This window comes from Chlorocebus sabaeus, chromosome 5, assembly GCF_047675955.1.
Source record: "Chlorocebus sabaeus isolate Y175 chromosome 5, mChlSab1.0.hap1, whole genome shotgun sequence".
Lineage (NCBI taxonomy): Eukaryota > Metazoa > Chordata > Mammalia > Primates > Cercopithecidae > Chlorocebus > Chlorocebus sabaeus.
Genome location: NC_132908.1, coordinates 2487982 through 2515118, shown reverse-complemented (window position 1 = coordinate 2515118; position 27137 = coordinate 2487982). Strand labels below are relative to the sequence as shown.

The 27137-nt window shown below is 54.5% G+C and overlaps 1 protein-coding gene across 6 annotated transcripts in view; it reads right to left on the bottom strand.

Annotated features, from left to right (window-relative positions):
- Positions 1–7902: 7902 nt before the first annotated feature.
- Positions 7903–27137, bottom strand: part of TBC1D24 (TBC1 domain family member 24) — a 34403-nt gene continuing 15168 nt past the window's right edge. For 2 of the 6 annotated variants that reach the window (XM_073015050.1, XM_073015052.1), the window contains exons 2-9: positions 18365–19444; positions 17755–17772; positions 17093–17251; positions 16069–16132; positions 15613–15708; positions 15054–15276; positions 14571–14739; positions 7903–13833 (exon numbers count right to left, since the gene is read on the bottom strand). In XM_073015050.1, coding sequence (XP_072871151.1) covers positions 14585–14739; positions 15054–15276; positions 15613–15708; positions 16069–16132; positions 17093–17251; positions 17755–17772; positions 18365–19329 — 1680 coding nt within the window. In that variant the 5' untranslated portion in view covers positions 19330–19444 and the 3' untranslated portion in view covers positions 7903–13833; positions 14571–14584. Of the gene's footprint in view, positions 13834–14570; positions 14740–15053; positions 15277–15612; positions 15709–16068; positions 16133–17092; positions 17252–17754; positions 17773–18364; positions 19445–22093; positions 22483–27137 lie in introns of those variants that run through there. The other 4 variants (XR_012092895.1, XM_073015051.1, XM_073015053.1 and 1 more) reach the window with 4 other exon arrangements.

Here is a 27137-nt window from a genome sequence, read left to right as displayed (position 1 = left end):
AGCGACGCTTTTCTTTGCACCCCTGGCGTGAAGCCGCCTTGCCCCCAAGGCGGTGCCTGACTCCTCCGGGCGCTGGTTTTCCAGGATCTCCCTACCAATCCTGGGCGAGCTAAGGGTCCCAGCAGATATGCGGGGTGCGGGCCTCCTCTGCCGCAGCGTCGGGAAAAACCCCCAGCCCACGCCTATGAAGTCCCAGCCCGTGGCTGCAGCCCTTCTGTGTCCCCAGGTCACCTCCATCCACCCTGTCCCCAGTCTCCTCCAGACCCAGACCCACTGTCTCTGACCCAGTGTTGGTGAGTTCACCTTTCGCTTCGGAGAAAAAGGACCCCCTCCCCGGACCTGTCTCTGCCCTTGCATCAGGGACCCAAACATTAGTGGGGTGTGTCTCTGCCCCTCAAGATGTAGGCATGACTGGTGGAAGCCCTGTCGGAACTGCGACCTTTTGAGGCCCCCCGGGCTCTGCACATTCTGGCCGCCCGGTCCTCCCACCTGTCCTTGCAGCCACCCACGCACGCAAAGCCTGCACCTTCAGGGCCATCTTTCTGGAGCAGTTGGAGCGGTTCCTGCAGCAGTGAAAGCAGCCCAACCAGGGCTGGTGCTGCCCTACTGATCCTGTGTGGCAGTCCCTGGCACCCCCTCTGCCTGATCTCCACTTCCCCTTTCAGGGGCCCTGGGCAGCTGCCACCAGGCCTGGGTGTCCTTTGAGCTCTAAGGCCTCATCCTGGGTTAGAGCTCTCCCTGAGTAGCCTGGATGTCAGCTCATCACCTTCTCCATGTAGGCAATGGGGTCATGGCCCCTGGCCTGGCCCTCCTGCTGGACTCAGCCCCACCTTCCCCAGCAGGAGCCTCCCTTGAGCCCCTTCCCCAGGCTAACCTGGACCTGGACTCTTGGAACTTGAAGCCCGTGAAAGTCCCCAAGTCTGTCCTGGTTTAAAGGAGAGGAGGCAACAGATATGGCCAGAGGCCCTTTTTGCTCCTCCTCTTTCTTGCCCGACCCTTGTTTCTGAGAAGAGGAATCTCCACTCTGTCTCCACCTCCTCACCTGCCCTTCCCTCCCCGGCTCCTTGCCCTTGCCAAGGTCACCGGTGACCGCCATTTCTCTAAGCAGAAGGACATCTGTCAGGCTTTTCAAGTGGACCTCTGTGCTGCATGGCGTGCCACCCTCTCCACACACTCTCCTCTCTCCTGTGGACTTCCTAAGCCTCGGACGCCCTCAGTCTTCCTGGAGTCACAAGACCCTGTAGCCCCAGTTTTGCTGCAGGTCCTGGCATACCCAGGGCTGCCCCTGGCTCTGCCCTTCCCTTGCTTGATCCCATCCTTGCCCTGGCTTTGTTCCCCATCTTATGCCATCCTGTCCCTCACCTGCACCATTCCAGCCCCAACCACCCTCTGAGTGAGAGCAACACCAGTGCCTGCCCCCATGACTCCAAGCCCTCCAGGAAAGCCCAGGCCAGAAAGGCTGCTGCCTGGGGCCGAATTCAGACCAAGGAAAGGTGGTGCAGAGCAGCCCACCATGGAGAAACAGCACAGTCCAAGCTCAGGGGTGGGCTGCGCGCGGTGGCTGCCGCCTGTAATCCCAGCACTTTGGGAGGCCAAGGCAGGAGGATCGCTTGATCCCAGGAGTTTAAGACCAGCCTGGGCAACAAAGTGAGAACTCGTCTCAAACAAAACAGTGTAGGGTGGGCAAAGTGCACCTAACTCCGCTATGGCTGAAACACCAGGACTGCGGACATGGGGATGTGGAGAGACTTCCCTCTGCAGGAGCAGGGAATGGGTCAGCTGTGCTCAGTGGCCTCTTACCCATTCATTTTCTGCCTAGGTTCTGGTGTGAGAGGTCATACCGGGTCTCCAGTGTGGCTCCTGACACCTCAAGCTGGTGTGTCTGAAGCTGAGCTCTCCCCCACCCCTTCAGCACCAGCTTCCACTGGGTTATTTCCATTCCTGCAGAAGGCACGCCCATCCCCCCTGCAGCCTGATGTCACGCCACTACTCCCTCCCCACTCTCTATTACTCAGGATCCCGGGATTCTGCCTCCCCAGCTTGTGTCCCCGCCCCTGCCCCTGCTGCTGCCTGGCCTAGGTCTTCTCATGGCCTACCCCCAATCAACCCAGTCTTCACCTTAAAGCCACAGGATCTTTCCAATGGGCACTTTCCATCCTGGAATCCTTCAGCCCCTCAGGGCCCCTCTCTGGTCCCCTCCCACTTCTCATCACCAGCCCCCCAATGTGTGTGCATCACCTGTGTCTGCACCAACTCTCTTCCTCATTCCCTGCTTAAGAAATGTGCCTCAGTTGGCCAGGTGCCTGTAATCCCAACATTTTGGGAGGCCAAGGCAGGTGGATCACAAGGTCAGGAGATAGAGACCTCCTAGCTAACACGGTGAAACCCTGTCTCCACTAAAAATATAAAAAATTAGGCCGGGCACGGTGGCTCATACCTGTAATCCCAGCACTTTGGGAGGCCGAGGCGGGCTGATCACTAGGTCAGGAGATCGTAGACCATCCTGGTGAACACGGTAAAACCCTGTCTCTACTAAAAACACAAAAAAATTAGCCGGGCATGGTGGTGGGCGCCTGTAGTCCCAGCTACTACTGGGACTGAGACTGAGGCAGGAGAACGGCGTGAACTTGGGAGGTGGAGCTTGCAGTGAGCGGACATTGTGCCACTGCACTCCAGCCTGGGCGACAGAGCCAAACTCCGTCTCAAAAAAAAAACAAAAACTTAGCTGGGCGTGGTGGCACGCACCTGTAATCCCTGCTACTCCGGAGACTGAGGCAGGAGAATCGCTTGAACCCAGGAGGCGGAGGTTGCAGTGTGTCGAGATCGCGTCACTGCATTCCAGCCTGGGTGACAGAGCAAGACTCTGTCTCAAAAAAAAAGAAAGAAAGAAAAATAAAAATAAAAATAAAAATGGGCCTCAGTATTTAGAACACCACCTCCTCCAGGAAGCCCTCCTTTCCTTCCCCTCCTTCTTCCTCCTCAGGCACCTCATTCAGGCCTCTCTGGATGCTCCCTTCACACTCTGATTTTTTTTTTTTTTTTTTTTTTTTTGAGACAACATCTTGCTCTATTGGCAGGCTGGAGTGCAGTGGCATGATCTCAGCTCACTACAACCTCTGCCTCCCAGATTCAAGCATTCTCCTGCCTCACGCTCCAGAGTAGCTGGGACTACAGGTGCATGCCAGCATGCCCGGCTAAATTTTGTGTTTTTAGTAGAGACGGAGTTTCACCATGTTGGCCAGAATGGTCTCAATCCCTTGACCTCGTGATCTGCCTGCCTCGGCCTCCCAAAGTGCTGGGATGACAGGCGTGAGCCACCATGCCTGGCCTGTGATTTTTTTTTCACTCACTGCCTCTCCACTGAGGGTCGCTGTGTCCCTTTTTCTGTGTCCTTGACCTGGTAGGGTGCTGGACACACACAGGTGGTATTTCCTGAGCACCAGGATGGGCCAGGCCCTGTCTGGGCACCATCACCCCTCACTCTCACCGTGACCCTCATTTCCTGGTCAGGGAAACAAGCCTCAGAAGGTTAAGAGCATTGCCAGGCATCCAGGTAGCAGCTGCCGAGGGAACCTGAAACTGGAGCTCCAGGGCCTGCCTCTGTGGTGGGCTCCGCAGCTGACTGATGACCAGTGACAGGGCCAGGAAGGACCCAGATCTCCTTCCCCTTGGTCTCCCAGCACCAGGCAGAACCCCAGGGTGGAGTGGCCTCTGGGGTGGGGATGGCCAGGGACACACATCTCTCTCCCCCCTCACAGCTACTTCCCTCTTGGCGTGAAACCACAGGTCACGAGCCCCTGGTCTGTCACTGCTACAGCAATGGGGATTTCCAGGAACTGGGGGAGGGACTTTGAGAAACTCAGTTCAGAGACCCCAACAGGAACAGTAGACAGATGCAGGGTGGGCTCCTGCAGGAGGGACCAGCGGCATTTTGCAGACACCCCAGCAACGGTAGGGGAGGATGGGGATAAACAGACGAGGAATAAAGTCCCACGAGTGATTGGGAAGATGAACTTCTCCCGAGAAAGCCATCACAAAGGGCTGGGGGGCAGCCTCATCTGCAGACAACAGTGTCCCTGCAGATGCCTGCTCCTGGAGACAGCCATCCTTCTGAGTTGCCCTGAGGACACACCCAGAGATGCACAACGCTGGGAGATGGCACTGGGCACTCTCGACCTGCTTCCAGGAGAGACGTGTGGCCCCAGCAAGGCCAAAGGAAATGGGCCAAGAACACAGGTGTACCATCAGGGGTATGACCAAAGGTGCTTTATTTTGTTATCATTAAAAGTTAAAGCTTAAACAATGATACAGTGAATTTTTTTTATTTTATTTATTTATTTATTTTTTTTGAGATGGGGTCTGGCTCTGCCACCCAGGCTGGAGTGCAGTGGCGCAATCTCAGATCACTGCAAACTCTGCCTCCCGGGTTCACGCCATTCTCCTGCCTCAGCCTCCCAAGTAGCTGGGACTACAGGCGCCCGCCACCATGCCAGGCTAATTTTTTGTACTTTTAGTAGAGATGGGGTGTCACCGTGTTAGCCAGGATGGTCTCGATCTCCTGACCCCATGATCCGCCTGCCTCGGCCTCCCAAAGTGCTGGGATTACAGGCGTAAGCCACCGTGCCCGGCCTGAATTTTTTTTTTTTTTTTTTTTGAGACGGAGTCTTGCTCTGTCACCCAGGCTGGAGTGCAGTGGCCGGATCTCAGCTCACTGGAAGCTCCTCCTCTCGGGTTCATGCCATTCTCCTGCCTCAGCCTCCCGAGTAGCTGGGACTACAGGCGCCCGCCACCTCGCCCGGCTAGTTTTTTGTATTTTTTAGTAGGACGGGGTTTCACCGTGTTAGCCAGGATGGTCTCGACCTCCTGACCTCGTGATCCGCCCGTCTCGGCCTCCCAAAGTGCTGGGATTACAGGCTTGAGCCACCGCGCCCGGCCATGAATTTTTTTTTTTTAATTAAAAAACATGCCAGAGGTAAAGACAACAAGGTTCAAGTAGGACTTGGCGCCGCACAAGCTGCTTGGTGCAAGGAGGCTCCCCAAAGTCGAGGGTGGCAGGGGAGGTGGAGCCCTGAGCTGCTCCCGCTGGACAGCGGGCACTGAAGGGGAGAGAGGTCAGAGGCAGACGACTGCAATGACCCCAAGGACAGGGCAGCTTCCCCTTCTTGCTCATCCCAAGCTTTCAGGGTTGATGGAGAAGGGCGTGAGTAGGTCCTCCTCTTTAAGGACCGGGCGGGGTGGGCAGGGAGTCCCGCCGGCCCTGACCACCAGGTGGCAGTGTGTGGCGCTGCTTCCGCAGGCAGGTGGGCAGGCGGAGGACCCCATTGGCTCACAGGTGCTATAGTGCCTAATTAGTGGCCATTTGGGGTTTTTTTGGACACAAACTTCCAAATGACCAGGGCCAGGGGCTGCACCTGCACCACGACCAGGTTCTCAGAACGGGTGTCAGATAAATGCTCAGCCCTGGGCAGCCCAGACCCCATGTCTGGTCTTGGGGTGCACGCTGAAGGCCAACACAGCCTCTCACACTCCACCCAGGGGGACAGGGGTCACCACCGCAGCCCCTGCCCGTCTCAGACCCTGACCCATTCGTTCAGTTCCCTGAGCACCTACTATTGTGCCAGGTGCTGAGTGAGGGCCCTGCCAAAGACAAGTTAGAGTCCCGCAAGACCTGGCAGCCCGCCAGGGGGCAGTAGCATCCCCAACGGCACAGCCAACGCTACACCAGAAAAGTGGTTCCTAGAAGCAGCGGGGGCAAGGGAAGGAGGTGCTGGGACTAGCTCAGTGGGTCGCAGAAGAGGTGATCTCTGAATTAGGACTTAAAAGATGAAGAGAGGGCATAGAGCAGGGGAGAAACTGATCCAGTTTGTATTTAAATAAGTCACAGACTGGTCGGGTGCAAGTGGCTCATGCCTGTAATTCCAGCACTTTGTGAGACCAAGGTGAGCGGATCACCTATGGTCAGCAGTTGGAGACCAGCCTGGCTGACATGGTGAAATCCTGTTTCTACTAAAAATGCAAAAATTAGCTGGGCATGGTGGTGTGTGCCTGTAATCCCAGCTACTAGGGAGGCTGAGGTAGAAGAATCGCTTGAACCCAGGAAGGGGAGGTTGCAGTGAGCCGAGATCATGCCACTGCACTCCAGCTTAGGTGACAGAGCGAGATTCTGTCTCAAAAAAAAAAAAAAAAACAGTCTGGGCGCGGTGGCTCACGCCTGTAATCCCAGCACTTTGGGAGGTGTGAACCCGGGAAGCGGAGCTTGCAGTGAGTGGAGATCACGCCACTGCACTCCAGCCTGGGCGACAGAGCAAGGCTCCGTCTCAAAAAAAACAAAAACAAAAACAAAAACAAACAAAAACATGAAAACGAAACCCGGCCGGCGCGGTGGCTCAAGCCTATAATCCCAGCACTTTGGGAGGCCGAGACGGGTGGATCACAAGGTCAGGAGATCGAGACCATCCTGGCTAACACAGTGAAACCCCGTCTCTACTAAAAAATACAAAAAACTAGCCGGGCGAGGTGGCAGGCGCCTGTAGTCCAGCTACTCGGGAGGCTGAGGCAGGAGAATGGCGTAAACCCGGGAGGCGGAGCTTGCAGTGAGCTGAGATCCGGCCACTGCACTCCAGTTTGGGCGACAGAGCGAGACTCCGTCTCAAATAAAAAAAGAAAAGAAAAGAAAAGAAAACGAAACCCAAAGCCATAAGATAGAGAGGAATGGGGAGCAACTACTTGCTGGGGCAGGTTTTCCTCTAGGAATGGGGAAATGCCATGGAACTAGAGGTGGTGGATGCACAGCACTCTCATTCATGCACCCACCACCTCTGTCTGAAATGATTGGATAGTATGTCAATTTCACTTCAATTTTTTTGAAAGGACAATGAAACAGTTTCATGGCAACCTAGAGGGGAGAATGTGCCCCGGACACCTGCCACAGACTAGGTCCAGGAAGCAGCCTGAGGGAAGGCTGGTGGTAGAGGCGGCAGGAAGGGAGGGGGCGGCACTGCTTGGCCAAGCTCTGGGCAGACACCAGCCCCACCCTGAGCTGGCCTGCAGGAGGAAGCAGCCCGGTGCCCCACCTCCCAGGCCAGAGTGCTCTGCACGCCCCGCTCAGGAACAGTCTTGCCCAATTCTGGCCTGAGTGTATGTCCTAACGTCAACCACAAGACAGTCCATGCACTTACAGTAAGTGGAAGAGTTACTGCAGGGAGCGTGGTGGGCGGGGGAAGGGGGTGTCCCACCACCACAGGCCCCAGGAGCACACCTGGAAAATCTCCGATCACCCTGGACACACAGCAGCAGCACAGACTGACCCAAAGGGGCTTCAGTTCATTCTGCAGTGCTGGGCGCTCCTGCCCCTTGAGGCTGACAGTCTTCAGGACAGGGGGCGGGGAGACCAGCCAACCCCTGTCTCAGGTGCTGTGAAGCTAGAATGGGGACCCAGCCTCGGCAGAGAGCTCAGGGAAATCCTGGGAGGGACACTGGGGCCCAGGCATGAGGAGTGGCAAACAGCACAAGCAAAGGCCGGGAAGCAGAGGCTCTCAGTTCAGAGGAACTGAAAGAAGCCTGCTGCCAGAGACCTGTAGCTGTGTTGGGGTCCAGGCTTCCTGCCAGGCTAGCAGACCAGGAGGCCTCTCAGACCCGGGAGTGGCCTCCGAGCCGCTGCCCCAACAGTCCCCTGAAGGCATTGCAGGAAGGTGTTCAGAGAAGCAAAGAAAGAGGGCTTGGCAGGAAGGGGCCACCACCATGGCCAGTCTGGGGGAGAGGATAGAGTGGACAGAGGCAGCTCACATGACGGCAAGCAGAGGTTCCGCAGCAGCTGCCGGGAGGACCCCCGGCAGCCTCGGGCTCACTGGAGGAACTGGACAGGGAGGGGCCATCTGTGCGGGGCTCAAAAGAAAAAAGGCATTCTGTTTTTCTTTGTATTATACAGATCCACAATTAAACACAAGGTACTAGAAAAGACATGTGGCCGGGCACGGTGGCTCACCCCCCTATAATCCCAGCACTTTGGGAGGCTGAGGCAGGAGCTAACTTGAGACCAGGAGTTAGGTACCAGCCCAGCCAACATGGTGAAACTCCGTCTCTACTAAAAATACAAAAATTAGCCGGGCATGGTGGCAGGCACCTGTAATCCCAGCTACTCAGGAGGCTGAAGCAGGAGGATCCCTCAAACCTGGGAGTTGGAAGTTGCAGTGAGCTAAGATCGCACCACTGCATTCCAGACTGGGTGACAGAGCAAGATTCCATCTCAAACGAAAAAAAAAAAAGAAAAGACATTCATTAATATTGACGTGACCGGGCGCGGTGGCTCACGTCTGTAATCCCAGCACTTTGGGAGGCCGAGGCAGGCGGATCACAAGGTCAGGAGATCGAGACCATGCTGAAACCCCGTCTCTACTAAAAATACAAAAAATTAGCCAGGCATGGTGGTGGGCGCCTGTAGTCCCAGCTACTCGGGAGGCTGAGGCAGGAGAATGATGTGAACCCAGGAGGCGGAGCTTGCAGTGAGCCAAGATTGCGCCACTGCACTCCAGCCTGGGCGACAGAGCAAGACTCCATTTCAAAACAAATATATATATATGCAAACTTCCAAAGGAAATACTCATTTTGAAATTCTGAATGAGAAAGGTTGAGTTTGCTTTTTGATACTCGGTTTTACACAAGACATTCTTTATTATTTGTTTGTGGAGATGGAGTCTCCCTATGCTGCCCAGGCTGGTCTCAAACTCCTGGCCTCGAAAAATCCACCCACCTCAGCCTCCTAAAGTCTTGGGATTCCAGGTGTGAGCCACCACAACCGGCCTTGCCAGGGATTCCTGATGAGGCGTCTGATGCTGATTCTTCATGGTGGATCCTCAAAGTCTCCCTAAAACTCTGCTGAGTGCAGTTGTCCACACAACAGGCACTAGGAACAAAAGAAAACAAGACAGATCAGGGAATGGTGCTGTTCTCACCAGCCATGGCTGCAGATGTGGCATCACGTACCTGTTGCCTCAGCGGAGAGGCTCACTGGTGACCACAATGCGCAGATGAGATCTTGTCAACCTAGCGCTCCCCTCTCTCTTCCGACATCCTGGAGAAGAGGCGTCCAGGACTTCCCATCCCTCTAAGCCTTCTCATAGCAAGTTATTCCACAGTGACCTTCTTTTACCAGTTCTCAATTTTATTTAGGACTCAAATTAACACCAACCAAACATATCACTAAATCACTTATTTTCACGTTTTCAAAGTTGGATTGCGCTGCAAATCCATACATTTGTGCTCACTACACAGTATTTTTTTATTACATTCATTGAGAGGCTCCAAAGCATCAGTCCAATAAACATTTTTCCAGTCCGATAACCATCCTTCATAAGAACTAAGAGGTAAAATTATTCACACAGCTCTTTTTTTCCCTTTGATCCTTAGCTCATAAGCTTTTGAGCAAACGCCAATGTTTTTGCCAGTTCGTGTTGTCTGTGCCTTATCACAGGTCACATGTCTACAGAACACGGTATTCAATGACTTTGCTTCCTTGGTCCCAAGCAAAGGTGTTGACAGATTCCATAGTTTGGTAAAATGAGTGAGTCTGCAACTGTGGAAGGCATTTTGTTTTTAGCAATGAATCGCATTACGTTGTACCTAACTTCTCAAGCACAATCTGATATTAGGATGATGAAGATAATTCTTAAAAACTCTTTATACCAGATTATTTTTAAAAATCCACATACTTTTCTACCTAACATAGATGTTGTAGGGTGAAGAGCCTATGAGGCTTGTTTGGCACTCCTGCTTCATTTATTAATTTCTCCATGCAAACAAGACATTTAGGCTGAGAAAGAGAACCAGCAAAAATCCAGATGAGCTGGGCACAGTGGTTCATGCCTGTAATCCCAGAACTTAGGGAGGCAGAGGTGGGAGGAGGGAGGAGTGCTAGAGCCCAGGGGTTCAAGACTAGCCTGGGCAACATAGCAAGACTGTTCTCCACAAAAAGGGAGAAAAAAAAGCCTGGGCAACATAGCAAGACTGTTCTCCACAAAAAGGGAGAAAAAAAAATCCATATGAACCCAAATTTGAGGCAGGTGCTATATTGCCTAATTAGTGGCCATTTGGGTTTTTTGACCAGTGGTTTTGTGAGTCTGATGATATTCTGGACTTAGTAAAAATGTGAGAAAGTAAATAACTGTAAAAATTAAATGGATTCCTGGACAGTGGGGAAAACGGGGCAATCTCAATAGGCCTGTGGTTTAGTTAACAGCAATACAACAATGTTAATTTCTTTGTTTTCATGTTGACATGGGGGAAGGCGAGGGTCCATGGAAACCCTGTACCATCTCTAGGACTCTTCTGCAAATCAAAAATTACTTCAAAATAAAAAGGTACACAACTAAATTATTAAATATAAACTACTCAAGGATACTGCAAAGGCTTTATGGGCTCACAAAGTGGATAAGAGAAATATGAAGGCCTCTGAAATCTTCAAAATTTTTTAAAACAAATTCCACTGAAAAACTCAAAAAATGAAGTACGTGGCTTACAAAAATAGAAAAAATGAAAATACTTTAATTCATTAAAACTCTAGGCCGGGCGCGGTGGCTCACACCTGTAATCCCAGCACTTTGGGAGGCCAAGGTGGGCGGATCACAAGGTCAGGAGATTGAGACCATGGTGAAACCCCGTCTCTACTAAAAATAGAAAAAATTAGCCGGGCGCAGTGGCGGGCGCCTGTAGTCCCAGCTACTCGGGAGGCTGAGGCAGGAGAATGGTGTGAACCCGGGAGGCGGAGCTTGCAGTGAGCCGAGATTGCGCCACTGCACTCTAGCCTGGGCGACAGAGCGAGACTCCGTCTCAAAAAAAAAAAAAAAAAAAAAAAAAAAAACTCTGAAAAAATTCAAGTACAAATGACTTGCTCTCATAAGTTCTTTTGTTTAAACTGATTTTCTGAAGCCCCAAAGGCATATAATCTGCTTTAATGAATTCATTTAATAAACTATTTTAAATTAGGTTCAATTGTTGTTTTGAAAATAAATGTTAAACATTTATTCAGCACAAAGTGGTCTATTAAAAAAAATTTTTAAATAGGCTAGGCGCAGTGGCTCACCCCTGTAATCCCTGCACTTTGGGAGGTTGAGGTGGGTGGATCACAAGGTCAGGAGTTCAAGACAAGCCTGACCAACATGGTGAAACTCCGCCTCTACTAAAAATACCAAAAAAATATTTAGCTGGGCATGGTGGCGGGCGCCTGTAATCCCAGCTACTCAGGAGGCTGAGGCAGGAGAATCGCTTGAACCTGGGAGGCGGAGGTTGCAGTGAGCCGAGATCCGGCCACTGCACTCAGGCCTGGGTGACTCCATCTCAAAAAAAAAAAAAAAAAAAAAAAAAAAAAAGGGCCGGGCGCGGTGGCTCACGCCTGTAATTCCTGCACTTTGGGAGGCTGAGGCGGGCGGATCACAAGGTCAGGAGCTCTAGACCATCCTGGCTAACATGGTGAAACCATGTCTCTACTAAAAATACAAAAAAATTAGCCGGGCTTGGTGGTGCATGCCTGTAGTCCCAGCTACTCGGGAGGCTGAGGCAGGAGAATGGCAGGAGCCTGGGAGGCGGAGCTTGCGGTGAGCCGAGATCGCGCCACTGCACTCCAGCCCGGGAGACAGAGTGAGACTCCGTCTCAAAAAAAAAAAAAAAAAAAAAAAAAAAAAAAAAAAAAAAAACTAAATAAATGTTTCAATGTTTCTACAAACAAATGAGAATTCATTATGCAATTTCATCAAATGTTGGCCTTTTTTTTTTTTTTTTGAGACGGAGTCTCGCTCTGTCGCCCAGGCTGGAGCGCAGTGGCCCGATCTCAGCTCACTGCAAGCTCCGCCTCCCGGGTTTACGCCATTCTCCTGCCTCAGCCTCCCGAGTAGCTGGGACTACAGGCGCCCACCACCTTGCCCGGCTAGTTTTTTGTATTTTTTAGTAGAGACGGGGTTTCACTGTGTTAGCCAGGATGGTCTCGATGTCCTGACCTCGTGATCCGCCCGTCTCGGCCTCCCAAAGTGCTGGGACTACAGGCTTGAGCCACCGCGCCCGGCCTTTTTTTTTTTTTTTTTTTTTTTTTTTTTTAAACAAAGAATGGCTACTCCATAGGCAGAGCAGCCACTTTTGGCTAATTTTTAACATCCAAAGCTAATAAATAATCAAGAAGAAATAGAGAACATTAACAAAATAAATTATGTTCTATTTGGGAATGCCTAATATCAGATAATAACAAGTATAGTGATAAGAATAAAAAAGATAATAATCACACATACCTTCTAGGTTAGAAAAGTTAGGAAAAGAGATTAAATTTAAAGAAACATTTTGCATGCACACAAAAAACAAAGAACTTCGCTCATGATGTGGAAATCATGAGCCAGCAGCAATCCGTCTTCCTGGTCCAGATCACTGCAAGGCCAGGGTGGGGCCCCCCGGGGCAGCCACGCAGAACCTGCTGGACTTAACTCGCCAGAAAAGTCACCACCCAGTTCAGGAAGTTTGCAGAGGGAAACCTACAAATGGTCCTCGGATATGACTTCCCTGCTCCTGGAGGGCTCCCTCTGGAAGAGGCTTGCAGTATTCCAGTCACAGAATGTGGGTGAGCACTGCAGCGGGCAGCCTCCCACACCTGCTTGGCTGTAGGCCCAGGAAGCCCCCGGAGGCCCCTGGCTGAAGAGATCAGAGTCAGCCTGGAGCCCTGGAGTTGATGCAGCAAGACCATGTTTAATGAACACCAAAGCTGGCGGTACAGATGAGGGCCTTGGGGACTCAGGCGGGGGCCTGGAGGACTGTGGTGGGCTGTGAGATGAGTGGCGACTTCCCTCCCATATCTCTCCTGGAGAGAGGGATTCACCCTGTCCCCCTGCGAGCCTCTCAACAGTCCTGTGAGGAGGACAGCAAGGCATGGGGACTGGCCCCATTTCACAGTTGGGGAAACTGGTTTGTCAGCTTGCCCAAAGCCACGCAGGGTTCCCAGTCCTTCCTCCTGCACCACTGTGGGCCCAGTCAGAGGCTACGTGAGCAGATGGTCAGGGGAGGCTGAAGCCCCATGGGAGGAGCAGGCAACGGTGTGGGGATGGACAGTGGCACGGTGCAGGGGACTCCAAGTGGCACTGGCTGGAGACCAGCAGGGATGGAAGTAGGGGCAGGACTGCTGGTACCTGTATCTGTGACCCAGGCCTCCATGGTCCCAGAATAGCCACTCTGGCCTCCACTTCTCCCTTCTCCCCTCCGTGGTGCCCAGACCCTCAATACCAGCTGAAGGAGGTCACAGGGCATGGAGGGAGGTCACAAGGCAGGGGGCTGCCCCCTACAGTGCCCAGAGGCAAGGTCTCCCTTGGCACCTACCTGTGTCTGGCCAGTGCAGGGCTTAGGCAGGGCAGGGACCCAGGGGCCCAAAGGCTATAAGATGAGAGAAAACCCTGACACGTGGCCAGCCACAGCACCACAAGAAGGACAGAGGGGGGACATGCATCCATGCAAGGTGGCCAAGGAAGTGCTGGGTGGCCAGGGTCTGGGGAGGGCGCAGGGCCTGGTGCAGAGAAGCAGCTGGGGATGAACTGAGATGAGCATGCCACAAAGAGGGACTTGGGCGTGACCTTGGGCCCCAGGTCACTGCAATGACAAAGAGGTGAAATGGGCAGCTGCAGAGGCTACAAGAACTCAAGGAGGCCTGGGCTGGAACGGAGCGGGGCTGAGAAGTCCCCTGGGTCCAGGCGTCTCTGGGCAGACCCCTGGAAATCGAGCTTGCTGGTCTGGGTCGGTCCCTGAGGGCCTCTCCCGGGGCCACCTCTTCAGATGGGAACACGCAGGGAGGCCCAGCAAAAGCTTCAGGCTCTGCAGAAACACAAGGACATGTGACATTGCCTCCAGCTCCCACCCTCCCTGGGGGTGGAGCCCAGCACAAATCCCACCCTCCTCCTCCCACCCAGCAGCTCCCAAACGCTGCCCAGGGGAGCCTCAGAGCCGGCCAAGCAGGGTTACTGAGAGAGGTGGCCCAGGAGGCCTGGGGAGGAAACTGGGGCAAAGGCCCAGGACAGGAGGTGGGATCCGCCAGGGGGCAGGCCCAAGGGTGCCAGTCTCTTCTCAGGATCTACTCTGGGATTCAGTCGCCAGTCAGCCAGGCTGCAGGGCCCTGCTCGGGAGGGTGCGATGCTACGTGGCACCAGCAGGGGGCACCACAAGCTCACCCTCAGCTGCACGTTCCCGCTGCCATTCCACTCCCACCCCAGGGGCTCAGGCTGCATAGAGAAGCTCAGGGGCAGCAAGACCCAGACACTCCCAAGGCCTTGGGCTAAGGAAGCCTCCAAGGAGGAGGAAGGTACTTCCTATGCCAGCTCTGGGTGGGGCTGGGGGCACTGCAGCCCCTCCGGCTCTGACCCAGATGCAGGTGGACTGGGGAAGCCCAGCCCAAACCCCAGGTAGAGGCAGCAGCAGGTCCAGGCAACGCCAGGCTCAGCCACGGGGCCCTGCTGTCCCCCAACCCTGCCCACCACATGGGGGGTCTCATCTGCTCTCTGCTGCCCGAGGCGGCAGCCCAGCCTTGGCCCACCACCCCACCGCGGCTCAGTCACCGTGGCACAGGCTGTCACTGGGTGTCAGGGTCCTGGAAGCCCCAGGCCTCCACAGCAGCGATGAGGAAGTTCTCGGAGCAGAGGGGCTGGTTGTTGAAGGTGTCACAGTGGCTTGTGCGGCCCCGGTTCAGGTCCCCATCAATGTAGAGCGCCTGGCCACCTCCTCCCCCTGCAGGATGCTCAGGTCAGTTGCGGCCTAACTGCCCCATCAGCACTGCCCCAGGCACCTCACCTGCTGTCCCAGCTGTCCTGCCCTGCACGGGCCTCTCTGAAACCGCACAGACCCTTGACCCTCCATAGCCCCCAGGACTAGCTGTCCAGGCTGGTCGCTCCCTCCCAGCTCCCTCCCACCCATCGTGCCTGGTCCACCCTGACACCCAGGGCCTCTTCTCTGCCACCCCAGTCAGGGAGGGCTGGGTGCAGCAGCTTCAGCTGCCCGGACCCCCACACCCTCATCCTAGGGCCCCGTCTGCTGGCACTCACCGACGATGAGGCAGTCGCTGCCCCCCGCCATGAACATGGACTCGGTCTTGGAGGGCAGGTTGAAGTGGCGAGCGGCCAGGAAGGGCGAGAGGCGGTCGGCGGGGTCCGAGGAGGCGGAGTGGCTGAGCGGGGCGGTGGGCTCGGCAGCCATCAAGGGTGGGGGCTTGGTCAGCTCAGGGTGCTTGATCACCACCCACTCGTAGCGCTGCACCTCAGGCTGCAGCTGGGGTGGAAGCGGAGCATGAGGAGCTGGTGCAGGCACTTGCAGGACCCTCTGCCCCAGAGCCACCGCCTGTTTCATCCCTCGAATCTGCACCCAGAGACCAAGGTGGGTGCAGCCCAAGCCAGGGGCTGGGGAGGTGGTGGCTCGAGCAGATAAGCCCGCCTGCCTCGGAGCAGCGCGCAGCTGAAAGATCAAACCCGAAGCACACATGGCGATGACGCTGCTGGGTGACTGCCATGGTGACATCAAACAGTGTCCCCAGGGCAGGCGGGTACTCCCAGAGCAATGCAGCTACAGGGTCTGCATGGGGGTTGGGGGGCACTTGGCCCCACTCACCCTAAACACAAAGCATTCTCCGGTCCCAAAGAAGCCCAGTTTGCCTCCAAACTTATTTCTCTCACTCCAGTCTGTGGACAGGTAAGCACCACACACCTGGGGGAAAGGTCTGGGTGAGGCTGTGCCCACAGGCCCCCAGGAGCGTCCCTGTGCTCCAGCCTACTCCAGCCCCACCAAGTCACAGGTAGGGGTGCAGGCATCACCGTCTCCCACCCCCACCCCAGGGCAGGGGTTGTGTAGGCAAGGCAGCATGCGTGCACCCTGCCCCTGGCTTGGGGCTGGCAATAAGGGTGGGCGGGGGCTGTGCTGGGGATAGTCTTATTTCCCCTTGTGACCCTGAGCGTGGGATGAGCCCCATGTGCTGGCCACACCCACGTTCTAACTCTGGCTCCAGCCCAGGAGGCCTAGGCTCCGGAGACCATCAGAGCCAGCCCTGGCTCCCGGGTCCCTGCTCACCTCCTTCTGCGTGGTCTTGATAAGCAAGAGGGTAGGCTCATGTCCTTCACACTGGAAGTAGAACCTGGCGTAGAGACACGCATGCCAGCTGTCACCCTGCACACCCTCCCAGCTGCCTCCTGCAGCCTCCACTGGCCCCGGCTGTCTTGGGGCGGAAGACCTGGGAACTGTGCTTCCTTCTCTCTGGGTCCCGACAACACCCTCACCCAGGTGTTCTTCTCACCTGGCCCTTTTCTGCCATCCCCAGTACAGCCCGCCCTGGTGTGACTCAGGGGAGAGGCCTGCAGCGGAAGGCCCCAGTGCAGAGCCAAGCGCCAGGGGCTGGGGAAGTAGGAACCAGAGGAACAGGTCCCCGCGGTGGGGAGGTTTGGCTCATCCTCGCAGCCCAGGCACGTGGGAGCCAAAGATGCCCGTGTCTGCCAATGTGGCGCCCAAAGCTTGGCTTGTGTCCTTGGCAGGGCCAGGAGAAGTGGCTCCAGCTATGCCAAAAAGCTTGAGGCGTTGTGAACCTGTAAACGGTGCCGGGTGGGGGCTGGACCAGCTCTGCCTACCTCACCTCCAGGTCATCCCAGGCCCAACCCAGAGCTCCCACGGCCACATGCTGTTCAAGGCTAGAGGGAGGCTCCCTGGCTGCACCTGGCAGCGCCACCCTGGAGGGCAGTAGGCCTGGCGTCCCTGACAGAGCACCATGTGGATGACAGGGTGGGGAGTGAGCACAACCGGGATCTGCCACGCACATGGTCCCCCAACCAAGACAATGCTGTGAGCTCCGAGGTGGGGATTCTGCCTCCCACATCTTCATGACGCCTGCACGGCCCCAAGCTGTGGCATGCCTGGCCATGACTCCCAAAGTCTGGGTGGCCTGGGGAGGGCAGAAGCCCAGAAAAGGACCCTGATTCTTAGGCCCCACAGGAAGAAGCAGGGCCTCACCAGGTGCCCAGGTTTGAGGCCCATTTCCAGCCTCTGTGGGCAGGACATGTGGCTGGGCAGCTCTGCCGCCCGCTCTGGCCCCTTGGGGTGTTACCTGGCCAGGCTGTACCCATGCTGCAGGGAGGAGAACAGCAGGAGGGGCTGGCACAGGGCAAAGCGCTCGGGGACCCAGGACCAGATGTCTCTCATCTCCCTCACGCTGACGATCTCTGAGCGGAAGTTCTCTGCATGGACGGCCAAGTGTACAAACTGCCTGAGGGGAGCAAGCAGGGGTCAGAGCCCGAAGCCACGTCCGGGGCCAGGCCATGTCTCCCAAGGTATGCCCCAGAGCCTCTTTGGAACTAAGCCCAGAGGGAACTTCTCGCCTGCTTGCCCCAGTTTAGGGCCGGGTTCTAGGTGCCCAACAGGGAGAAAGTTCCCAGGAGCCCCACCTCCCACCCGTTACAGAAGGGAGAGTGCTCAGCTTGGATTGGGACAATGCACCTTTTCTCTAAGAAATCAGGACAGAGAATGACTGCTCTGGCAAGACAAGGCTTCGGGGTGAGCCAAGCACCAGGACATAGCATGACAGAGGCAGACAGGCAGGGAGGCAGGCAGACGCACAGACAGAAGGCGCCTGAGCAGCAGTCCGGCTCAGAGGCAGCACTGCCGAAGCCGGCCCGCGAGAGCAGCCCTGGGACCCAGAGCATCAGCTGGCCTAGAGTCAGCCTGGTGGAAAGACAGAGGCCAGGTGTACGGATGCAGTTTCAGACCTACCTTTTAGAAAGTGACACACTGAAAAACAGGAGAAAGCAACGGACATGGAGAAGAAAAATAAAACAGACAAGGAGAAGTTAGTGTGAGTACCGATCCCCCGACAGGCCTTTGCTGGCCCAGAAGAAAGAGGACTGCACGTCAACAGACCGCAGCGTGGCACCACCACAGTGCCGGCTGCTAAATGCACATAGGACACCATGAACCCCTGACCCTGCTCCCCTGGGGCTGTGCTCCAGGCAGGGAGGCCACGCCCAGCAACCACAGCAGAGACCAGCCATGGAGCCCAGAGCTGGAGGGGTGGAGCAGGGGCTGCCCTGAAATAACCCTGGGAGTGGGCCTGGCCTCCCACGATGCCTTCTGACCCCATGGCCAGCATCAGCTTTCATCTCAACCGTGGGCCTGGTCCCAGAGGATAGGAACCGATGTCCCTTGTCTGTGGCTGTAACTGGGAAGATCCTTCCTGTTTCAGTGTCTTTCCAGCCATGCACAGATGGGTGGGTGGACCATGGGCAGAGGCCGCCTGGAGGCCAGCAGGATGAGCTCATGCCGGACACATCCTGCCCTAGCCCCCTACCCTGGGTGTGCCCCTCACTGGCTGCCAGGGACCTACCTCTTCTGCTTCACAGTGATGCCCTTCTGCTTCAGGGCTTTCTCGTTGGCCATCTGCAGGAGCTGGATCTCCTTGCGGGAGAAGAGGCGGATGGCGAACGCTTTCTCCAGCAGCTTCTCCGGGGACACTGTCTTGGCGATGTCTTTGACGAACGTACGGATGTCCTGCTTCACGCTGTCTGACTCCAGGGGCTGCCCGGCCCTCACCTTGTGGAAGAACTTGAGGATGGCCAGCGCCACGCGGTACAGCACCTTGTAGCCCTCCACCAGAAAGACGTCAAAGACCCGGACGAAGTAGCAGAGGGGCAGCTCCCCAAACAGCCAGCGCTGCCAGTCCGCATAAACCTGCAGGACGTCCTCCGACACGGCCACCATCAGCTTGTGGGCCGCCTGGCAGTACTTGTTCACCAGGTCCCCAAACGTCATGCAGGACGACTCAAAGGCCAGGAAGCTCTGGTCGATCAGCCTCCTGCCGGGGTCGTTGCAGGCCAGGATGCGGCAGGCCTTCTCGAAGCACTCGGCTTCGTCAATGCTGTAGTGCAGCAGCAGGGCCACCACGGCCGGCAGGGCGGGGCAGAAGGAGATGTCAGGGAACTGGTTGGCAATGCACAGGAGGATCTTGCGCACGGCCCCCTCACCGCGCGCATTCAGGCAGTAGCTGGGCACCTGTGTGTTGTCCACGAACTCGGGCAGCGGCAGGTAGCTGCTGCTGTGCTTGCCCACGATCTTGCCCACGATGTCGCTGTACACGCTGGCGTCGGGCGTGACTGTGCGGCAGGGAATGTCCCGGATCAGGCGCTGGTACACCTTTCCCCGTAGGGCGTGGCTTTGGGCCCAGTAGCCCTGGCGCGCCAGCTGCTTCAATTCCTGCAGTTCAGTGCAGCTCAGCTCCTTGGGCCCCAGGTCCTGGATGGCAGCGTCCATCTTGTGTCTGTCGACGAAGCAGTTGTATACCGGAGAGTCCATAGCGCCACTGTGCTAGGGAGGAAGCCCTGGGCTGCAGGGAGGGGAGGACAGAGCGGCTAAATCCTCCAGCCCCCTTTCCGAGGGTTTTCAGCAAACCTGTCTGCCATCTCACACTCTGAAGGATTAAAAAAAACATTTTTTGCATCTGTGTTTCAAGGTTCACATTTCAAAGAATGTATTTTTTCAAATGTGGTGTTCTTTTCTTTCTTTTCTTCTTCTTTTTTTTTTTTTTTGAGACAGAGTCTCACTCTGTTGCCCAGGCTGGAGTGCAGTGGCACAATCTCGGCTCACTGCAAGCTCCGCCTCCCGGGTTCACGCCATTCTCCTGCCTCAGCCTCCTGAGTAACTGGGACTACAGGCACCCGCCACCACGCCCGGCTAATTTTTGTATTTTTAGTAGAGACGGGGTTTCACTGTGTTAGCCAGGATGGTCTCAATCTCCTAACCTCATGATCTGCCTGCCTCAGCCTCCCAAAGTGCTGGGATTACAGGCGTGAGCCACCGCGCCCAGCCTGTTTTCTTTTCTTTTGAGACAGGGTCTCACTCTATGGCCCAGGTTGGAGGGTGGTGCAGTGGCGTGACCTTGCTCTCTGCAGCTTTGAATGGCTTGAACAATCTTCCTGCCTCAGCCTCCCGAGTAGCTGGGACGACAGGTGTCCACCACCGTGCCCAGCTAATTTTTTTTTTTTTTGAGGTGGAGTCTCACCCTGTCACCCAGGCTGGCGTACAGTGTCACGATCTCCACTCACTGCAACCTCTGAGCCCCTGGTTCAAGCGAGTCTCCTGACTCAGCCTTCTGAGTAGCTGGGACTACAGGCATATACCACCATGTCTGGCTAATTGTTTTGTATTTTTAGTAGAGACAGGGTTTCACCATGTTGGCCAGGCTGGTCTCAAACTCCTGACCTCGTGATCTGCCCGCCTTGGCCTCCCAAAGTGTGGGATTATAGACGAGAGGCACTGCCCTGGCCTAATTTTTTATTTTTTTGTAGAGATGGGGTCTCACTATGCCCTCCAGGCTGGTCTTGAACTCCTGGGCTCAAGCAATCATCCTGTCTTGGCCTCTCAAAATGTTGGGATTACAGGTATGAGCCACTGTGCCTGGCCTTGTTTTATTTGGTTTGAGACAAGGTTTTGCGTTGACATCCAGGCTAGAGTGCAATGGCACCATCTCGGCGCACTGCAACCTCTGCCTCCTGGGCTCAGGTGATCCTCTCACCTCAGCTGTAGCTGGGACTACAGTTAGGCGCCACCATGTCCAGCTAATTTTTTCTCTTTTTAGTAGAGATGAGATTTTGCCATGTTACCCAGGCTGGTCTTGAACTCCTGACCTCCAGCAATCCACCCACCGCAGCCTCCCAAAGTGCTGGGATTACAAGTGTGAGCCAGTGCACCTGGCCTGTTTTGTTTATTATTATTTGTGTGTGTGTGTGTCTGTGTGTGTGTGTGTGTGTGTGTGTGTGTCTGTGTGACGGGGTCTTGTTCTGTTTCCCAGGTTGGCCGTGAACCGCAGGCCTCAAGTGATCTTCCCACCATGCTGGAATTACAAGTGAGAGTCATGGTGCCCAGCCACATTATTTGTCTTAATCTTTGTGTAAGTATTAGAAGGGCTTCCACTTAAGACAAGTGACTGTTCTGAGAAGCCATTACAAACTTCGGAGTATACCTTCTTTTCACAGAACTTATGAAGTTACCGGAACAGGTCACACAGATTCTGAGTAATGACAGGCTAGAGACAGAGTTTCTATAAGGGTTTCAAGAGCTTGGCCCTTGGTTGGGCACAGTGGCCCATATCTATAATCCCAGCTACTCAGGAGGCCAAGGTGGGAGGACTATTTGAGGCCAGGAGTTCAAGACCAGCCTGGGCAACATGGTGAGACCCCATCTCTACCAAAAAAAGGGCCTGACCCTGCTGAAGACACCTCCCCGCTTCAGCATGGTCCACCCCAGGCTCCCAAACACCACCCTGCACCCTGGGGTCCTTCTGAAAGGGAGCCCCCAGTTGAGAAGATCACTTTGAGCAAAGAGATGCTTCGTTCTAGTTCTCTCTTTTTTTTTTGAGACAGAGTCTTGCACTGTCACCCGGGTTGGAGTGCAGTGGCGTAATCTCGGCTCACTGCAACTTCCGCCTCCCGGGCTCAAGCGATTCTCCTGCCTCAGCCTCCTGAGTAGCTGGGATTACAGGCACCCGCCACCACGCCCAGCTAGTTTTTGTATTTTTAGTAGAGATGGGGTTTCACCATGTTGTCCAGGCTGGTCTTGATCTCCTGATCTCGTGATCCACCCGCCTCAGCCTCCCAAAGTGCTAGGATGACAGGCGTGAGCCACCGCGCCCAGTCCGTTCCCAGTTCTCTTCAACCAGCTGTGCATGGTAAGAAAGTCACAGCCTATGCTGTCTCACCCTATCGGAATTCTGAAGCCAGCTCTTAACTTTCTAAAACCACCAGCTTGAAAGCTATGCTTCGGGCAGGTGCTCCAGGGAGGAATCTCTGGTGAGGAGCAGGCATGTTTCCAGAGGGAGAGCTGGGACCTAAATGGAAGGTGCTGCAGCTTTAAAACTGCATATTTCTGGATCCAAATGAGCCAGAAGTCAAGTGGGGTGGTTGGTGTTTCTCCAAGAACAGCAACCCTTGGGCTCAGGCAAACATAAAAGGAGTGGGTAAGATGTGCCCTGCGGGATTCTGGACAACAGGTGACTTCCCTGGCGCAAGGCTACTGTCCTGGGCACAGAAGTGCAAGGTTTCCTTATGCACATCAGACTAACCTTTCCGCCTGGGATGGTACAAGTTCCCGGAGTGCCACAGGGGTCTGCTTCAGCAAGTTTTGGTTAAGTGACCGGACCACTCTGGTTTCTCTTGCAGCTAGAACATTCACCTACCTATTATAAGGCAAATACTACTTTAAAACAGTTCGTGAAAGGTAAAAATCATAGTGTAAAACCTATGTCTGTGAGACACTGTCTTGGGAAAGTACCTCGATACTGTGTTTCTGTGTGTGTGGTAAAATACACATAGCATAAAATTAACCATTTTAGGCCGGGCACGGTGGCTCACACCTGTAATCCCAGCACTTTGGGAGGCCGAGACAGGTAGATCACGAGGTCAGGAGATCGAGACCATCCTGGCTAACATGGTGAAACCCCGTCTCTACTAAAAATACAAAATAATTAGCCAGGTGCGGTGGTGGGCACCTGTAGTCCCAGCTACTAGGGAGGCTGAGGTAGGAGAATGGCGTGAACCCGGGAGGCAGAGCTTGCAGTGAGCCGAGATCGCGCCACTGCACTCCAGCCCAGGCGACAGAGCAAGACTCTGTCTCAAAAAACTAAAAAATAAAAATAAATTTACCATTGTAGCCATTTTTTATTTCTTTATTTTTTGAGACAGAGTGCCGCACTGTCATCCAGGCTGGAGTGCAGTGGCGCAATCTCAGCTCACTGCAACCTCTGCCTCCCTGAGTTCAAGCGATTCCTCTGCCTCAGCCTCCTGAGTAGCTGGGATTACAGGCATTTGCCACCACTCCCGGCTAATGTTGTAGTTTTAATAGAGACGGTTTCTCCATGTTGGTCAAGCTGGTCTCGAACTCCCGACCTCAGGTGATCCGCCTGCTTCAGCCTCCCAAAGTGCTGAGATTACAAGCATGAGCCACTGAAGTTGATTTTAATATATCCCACTGGAAAAACCTTGCCTACAGCAGGACTAGGCCTCAGAAGAAAAGAAACCCTTAAGACCATTGATTGGTTTGCTTTGTCCTGGAAGGGAAGGCGGCGAGGGCTCCCCCCTTCCCTGGTCCTGAAGGCCAGGCCAACAGGTCCACTCACATGCGCACGGCCATGCTCACACTGCACGATCTTCCATGTGTCGGTTATCCACAGCTTACATCCCTCCTTCCCAGCTCTGGGCCCACTAGCCTCTGGAGGAACTCCAGGCCCATCCTGTTTGGGTGAAAGAACTGGCTCCTTCTTTTTTTTTTTTTTTTTTTTTTTTTTTTTTTTTTTTTTTTTGAGACGGAGTCTTGCTCTGTCGCCCAGGCTAGAGTGCAGTGGCCGGATCTCAGCTCACTGCAAGCTCCGCCTCCCGGGTTCACGCCATTCTCCTGCCTCAGCCTCCCGAGTAGCTGGGACTACAGGCGCCCGCCACCTCGCCCGGCTAGTTTTTTGTATTTTTTAGTAGAGACGGGGTTTCACCGTGTTAGCCAGGATGGTCTCGATCTCCTGACCTCGTGATCCACCCGTCTCGGCCTCCCAAAGTGCTGGGATTACAGGCTTGAGCCACCGCGCCCGGCAGAACTGGCTCCTTCTTAAGGCAATAAACATGTTTCTAAACAGAACAGGAGCTGGGCAGAGCAGCACCAGCCTCCATTCAGCTGGCCCCAGATTCAGGTTGAATATTAAACTGGAAACAGCAAAAGTTGTGACTGCACCTCACAAAGTTTCCTCAGGGAGATGCAGATCCCAAGTTGTGTTTGCTGCCGCGAATGGTCCAGCGATGTGCTGGACTCAGAGGGACACCTGAGCCAAGGATGTGTGCAGAAGACCCCGAGGGAGCCCTTAGATTCTTTCTTGTTCCCCAATCCCTCACTCAAAAAAGAGAGCAGCACGACATTTCTGGGGCTGTGCACACAAGGCAACAAACCATTTAAGGCATCTATAAAAACCAGGTCCAGGCTGGGCGCGGTGGCTCACACCTGTAACCCCAGCACTTTGGGAGGCCGAGGCAGGCAGATCTCGAGGTCAGGAGATCGAGACCATCCTGGCTAACATGGTGAAACCCCATCTCTACTAAAAATGCAAACAATTAGCCTGGCGTGGCAGTAGGCGCCTGTAGTCCCAGCTACTTGGGAGGCTGAGGCAGGAGAACGGCGTGAACCTGGGAGGCAGAGCTTGCAGTGATCCGAGATCGCGCCACTGCACTCCAGCCTGGGCGACTGAGTGAGATTCCGTCTCAAAAAAAACAAAAAACAACAACAAAACAAACAAAAAAAACAAAACAAAACAAAACAAAAACCAGGTCCAGGCCAGCACAGTGGCTCACACCTATAATCCCAGCACTTTGGGAGGCCGAGGCGGGTGGATCACTTCAGCCCAGGAATTCAAGACCAGCCTGGGCAACATAATGAGACCTCATCTCTGCCAAAAAAAAAAACAAACAAACAATGGCCAGGCATGGTGGCATACACCAATAATCCCAGCTATTTGGGAGGCTGAGGGGGGAGGATCTTTTGAGGCCAAGCCCAGGAGTTCAAGACTAGCCCACACAACATGGCAAAACTCCATCTCTGTAAAAAAAATACAAAAATTAGCCAGGCGGGCCAGGCACGGTGGCTCACGCCTGTAATCCCAGCACTTTGGGAGGCCGAGGCAGGTGGATCACAAGGTTAGGAGTTTGAGACCAGCCTGACCAGCAGGTAAAATCCCGTCTCTACTAAAAATACAAAAAATTAGCTGGGCATGGTGGCGCATTCCTGTAGTCCCAGCTACTTGGGAGGCTGAGGCAGGAGAACTGCTTGAACCCGGCAGGCAGAGGTTGCAGTGAGCCAAGATCACACTGCTGCACTCTAGACTGGACGACAGAGTGGGACTCCATCTCAAAAAATAAAAAATAAATAAATAAATTTGCCAGGCATAGTGGTGCACACCTATAGTCCCAGCTACTCAGGAGGCTGAGGTGGGAGGATCACTAGAGCCCAGGAGGTCGAGGCTGCAGTGAGACATGATTGCACCACTGAACTCCATCCAGCCTGGGTGACAGAGCAAGACTCTGTCTGAAAATAAAATAAAATAAATAAATAAAAACAAGGTCCAGATTGGTTTTCTTAGGTTAAAAAAAAAAAAAAAAAAAAAAGTCTTTTATTATGCCAGTGATATTTGAATGCAAAAATCACAAAAAATCAAATAGTACCAAAATTAGGGAGTGAAAGTGTAGAGTTCTGTTTAAATTACCTCTCTAATCCTACTCCCCTTCTACATACAGATAATCGCTGTTCACATTTTGGTATATATCCTGCCAAACCTTTTTCTTGCATTCACAACTGAGTGAGGTTTTCTTTAAACTGGCCACTGAGATGAGGAAGTAAGGGGAGGTGGAAACTGAGGAAAAACATAAACTATCCTGGGCCGGCGCACTTACGGGCTTGAGTGCCCACACTCTGGAGGTGAGTTTCCACGGCCGAGTGGCTTTCCCTGTTGTCTGTCTGCTGGCTGGCTGCTGTTGTACATCATAAGCTGCACCTGCTCCTACACAGCAAACAAGGCCTGGTCTGTTCCCCACAGTCCCCCAACCCCTGATGAAGGTGCGGAGCCGGAGGTGGCGGCCGCAGAGGGAGTGAGAGGGGAGGCAGGGGCTACCGTGGAAACGGTCCAGCTTTGCAGTCAGACAGGCCTGGCCGCAAGGTCCAGCTCTGCCACTTGTTTGCTTGAAATGCAGACAAGCCGTGCATCTTCCCTAAACTGCAGTTGCCGCGTCTGTAGAGCGGAGCCGATAATAACACCCAACTCCTCACGGGCAACAATTCCCAAGCAACCCCTATGGGTTGAGCCCCACTCTGGACTGACAGGGTGGGGTGCAGGTGACATTAGGGTGACACCCCGTGAACAGTCTATCCCACTCTCTCTCCGGGTTCAGGCAGCCCCGGGCAGACAGTGCCAGCAGGGCCCTGTGAGGGTGCCTCCTGTGGGGGAGGCCACCTTCCTGAAGCCTCTGGGGAGCGAGCACATTGCTTCTCGCCATGGACAGTGCACTGCCCTCACCTAAAGGTGCTTCCCCACCAGTCTCGAGTTCCCTGCAGAGGCATGGAGTGAGGTGGCGCTGGTTCTCCGAGGTGGCACCTGTCAGCCCGGCTGCCACCGGTCCCTGAGTGTGGAGCGGAGAAGCACTCCTCCTGTCTTTGGTCATCAGCCTTGGGCCCAGCCTGCAATTCCAGGAAAATAGGAAAAATTCCATCTGACACCCATGAGACTCACAAGAATTACAGACAGAGAAAGTTCCAGATAGGGGGGTCCACATGGTGGGTCTGGAGGGTGACAGCTACTTTACTGAGGGTCTTCACGGCACACCTCTCCCAGGACATGACACTGAGCCAGAGCAGTGAGAAGGAAGCAGCCGGGATTGCTGAGGACGAAGCACTCCAGACACCAGCTGAGCAGGTGCAAAGGCTGAGGGAGGAACAGGCCTGTCGCACTCCAGGGCGCAGAGGGCAGCACGGACACACCCACGGGCCCGTGGATTGTATTCTAAGCACAGTGGGAAACTGGCAAGGGATGGGCTCCAGTCCCTGTTCTGTTGAGAAATTTACTGAGCCTGTTGATAGAAAGCACTCAGCCCAGCCCGGCCGGCCAGGACAGCTCAGCTGCCTGAGGACTCTCTCATCCTTACAGGGTCCCAGGCCAGGCGCTAGAAAGGTGTTCTGGAATGCCTGGGACGTGACAGTCCCAGTGGGTTGATGTCCAGCCGGTCCTGTAGAGGGAGGTGCAACTGCACAGGTCAGGGGCAGCTCTCTCACAGGCCACCATCTCCTCCCAGTGCCTCTCTCCACAGTCAAGCTGCCCTCCATACCCAGTGCGGCTTCTTTCCCACCCAGGAAGCTTCTCCAGGGACCTACATAGCCTTTCCTCATAAACACTATGCCTGTTTGAGAGCTCAGGGTACCTGCAGATCAGAAGCAAACATTTGTATTCGTTCGTTTGTTTATTTATTTATTTATTTATTTATTTATTTATTTATTTATTATTTTTTGAGACAGAGTCTTGCTCTGTTGCCCAAGCCGGAGTGCAGTGGTGCGATTTTCACTTACTGCAACCTCCACCTCCTGGG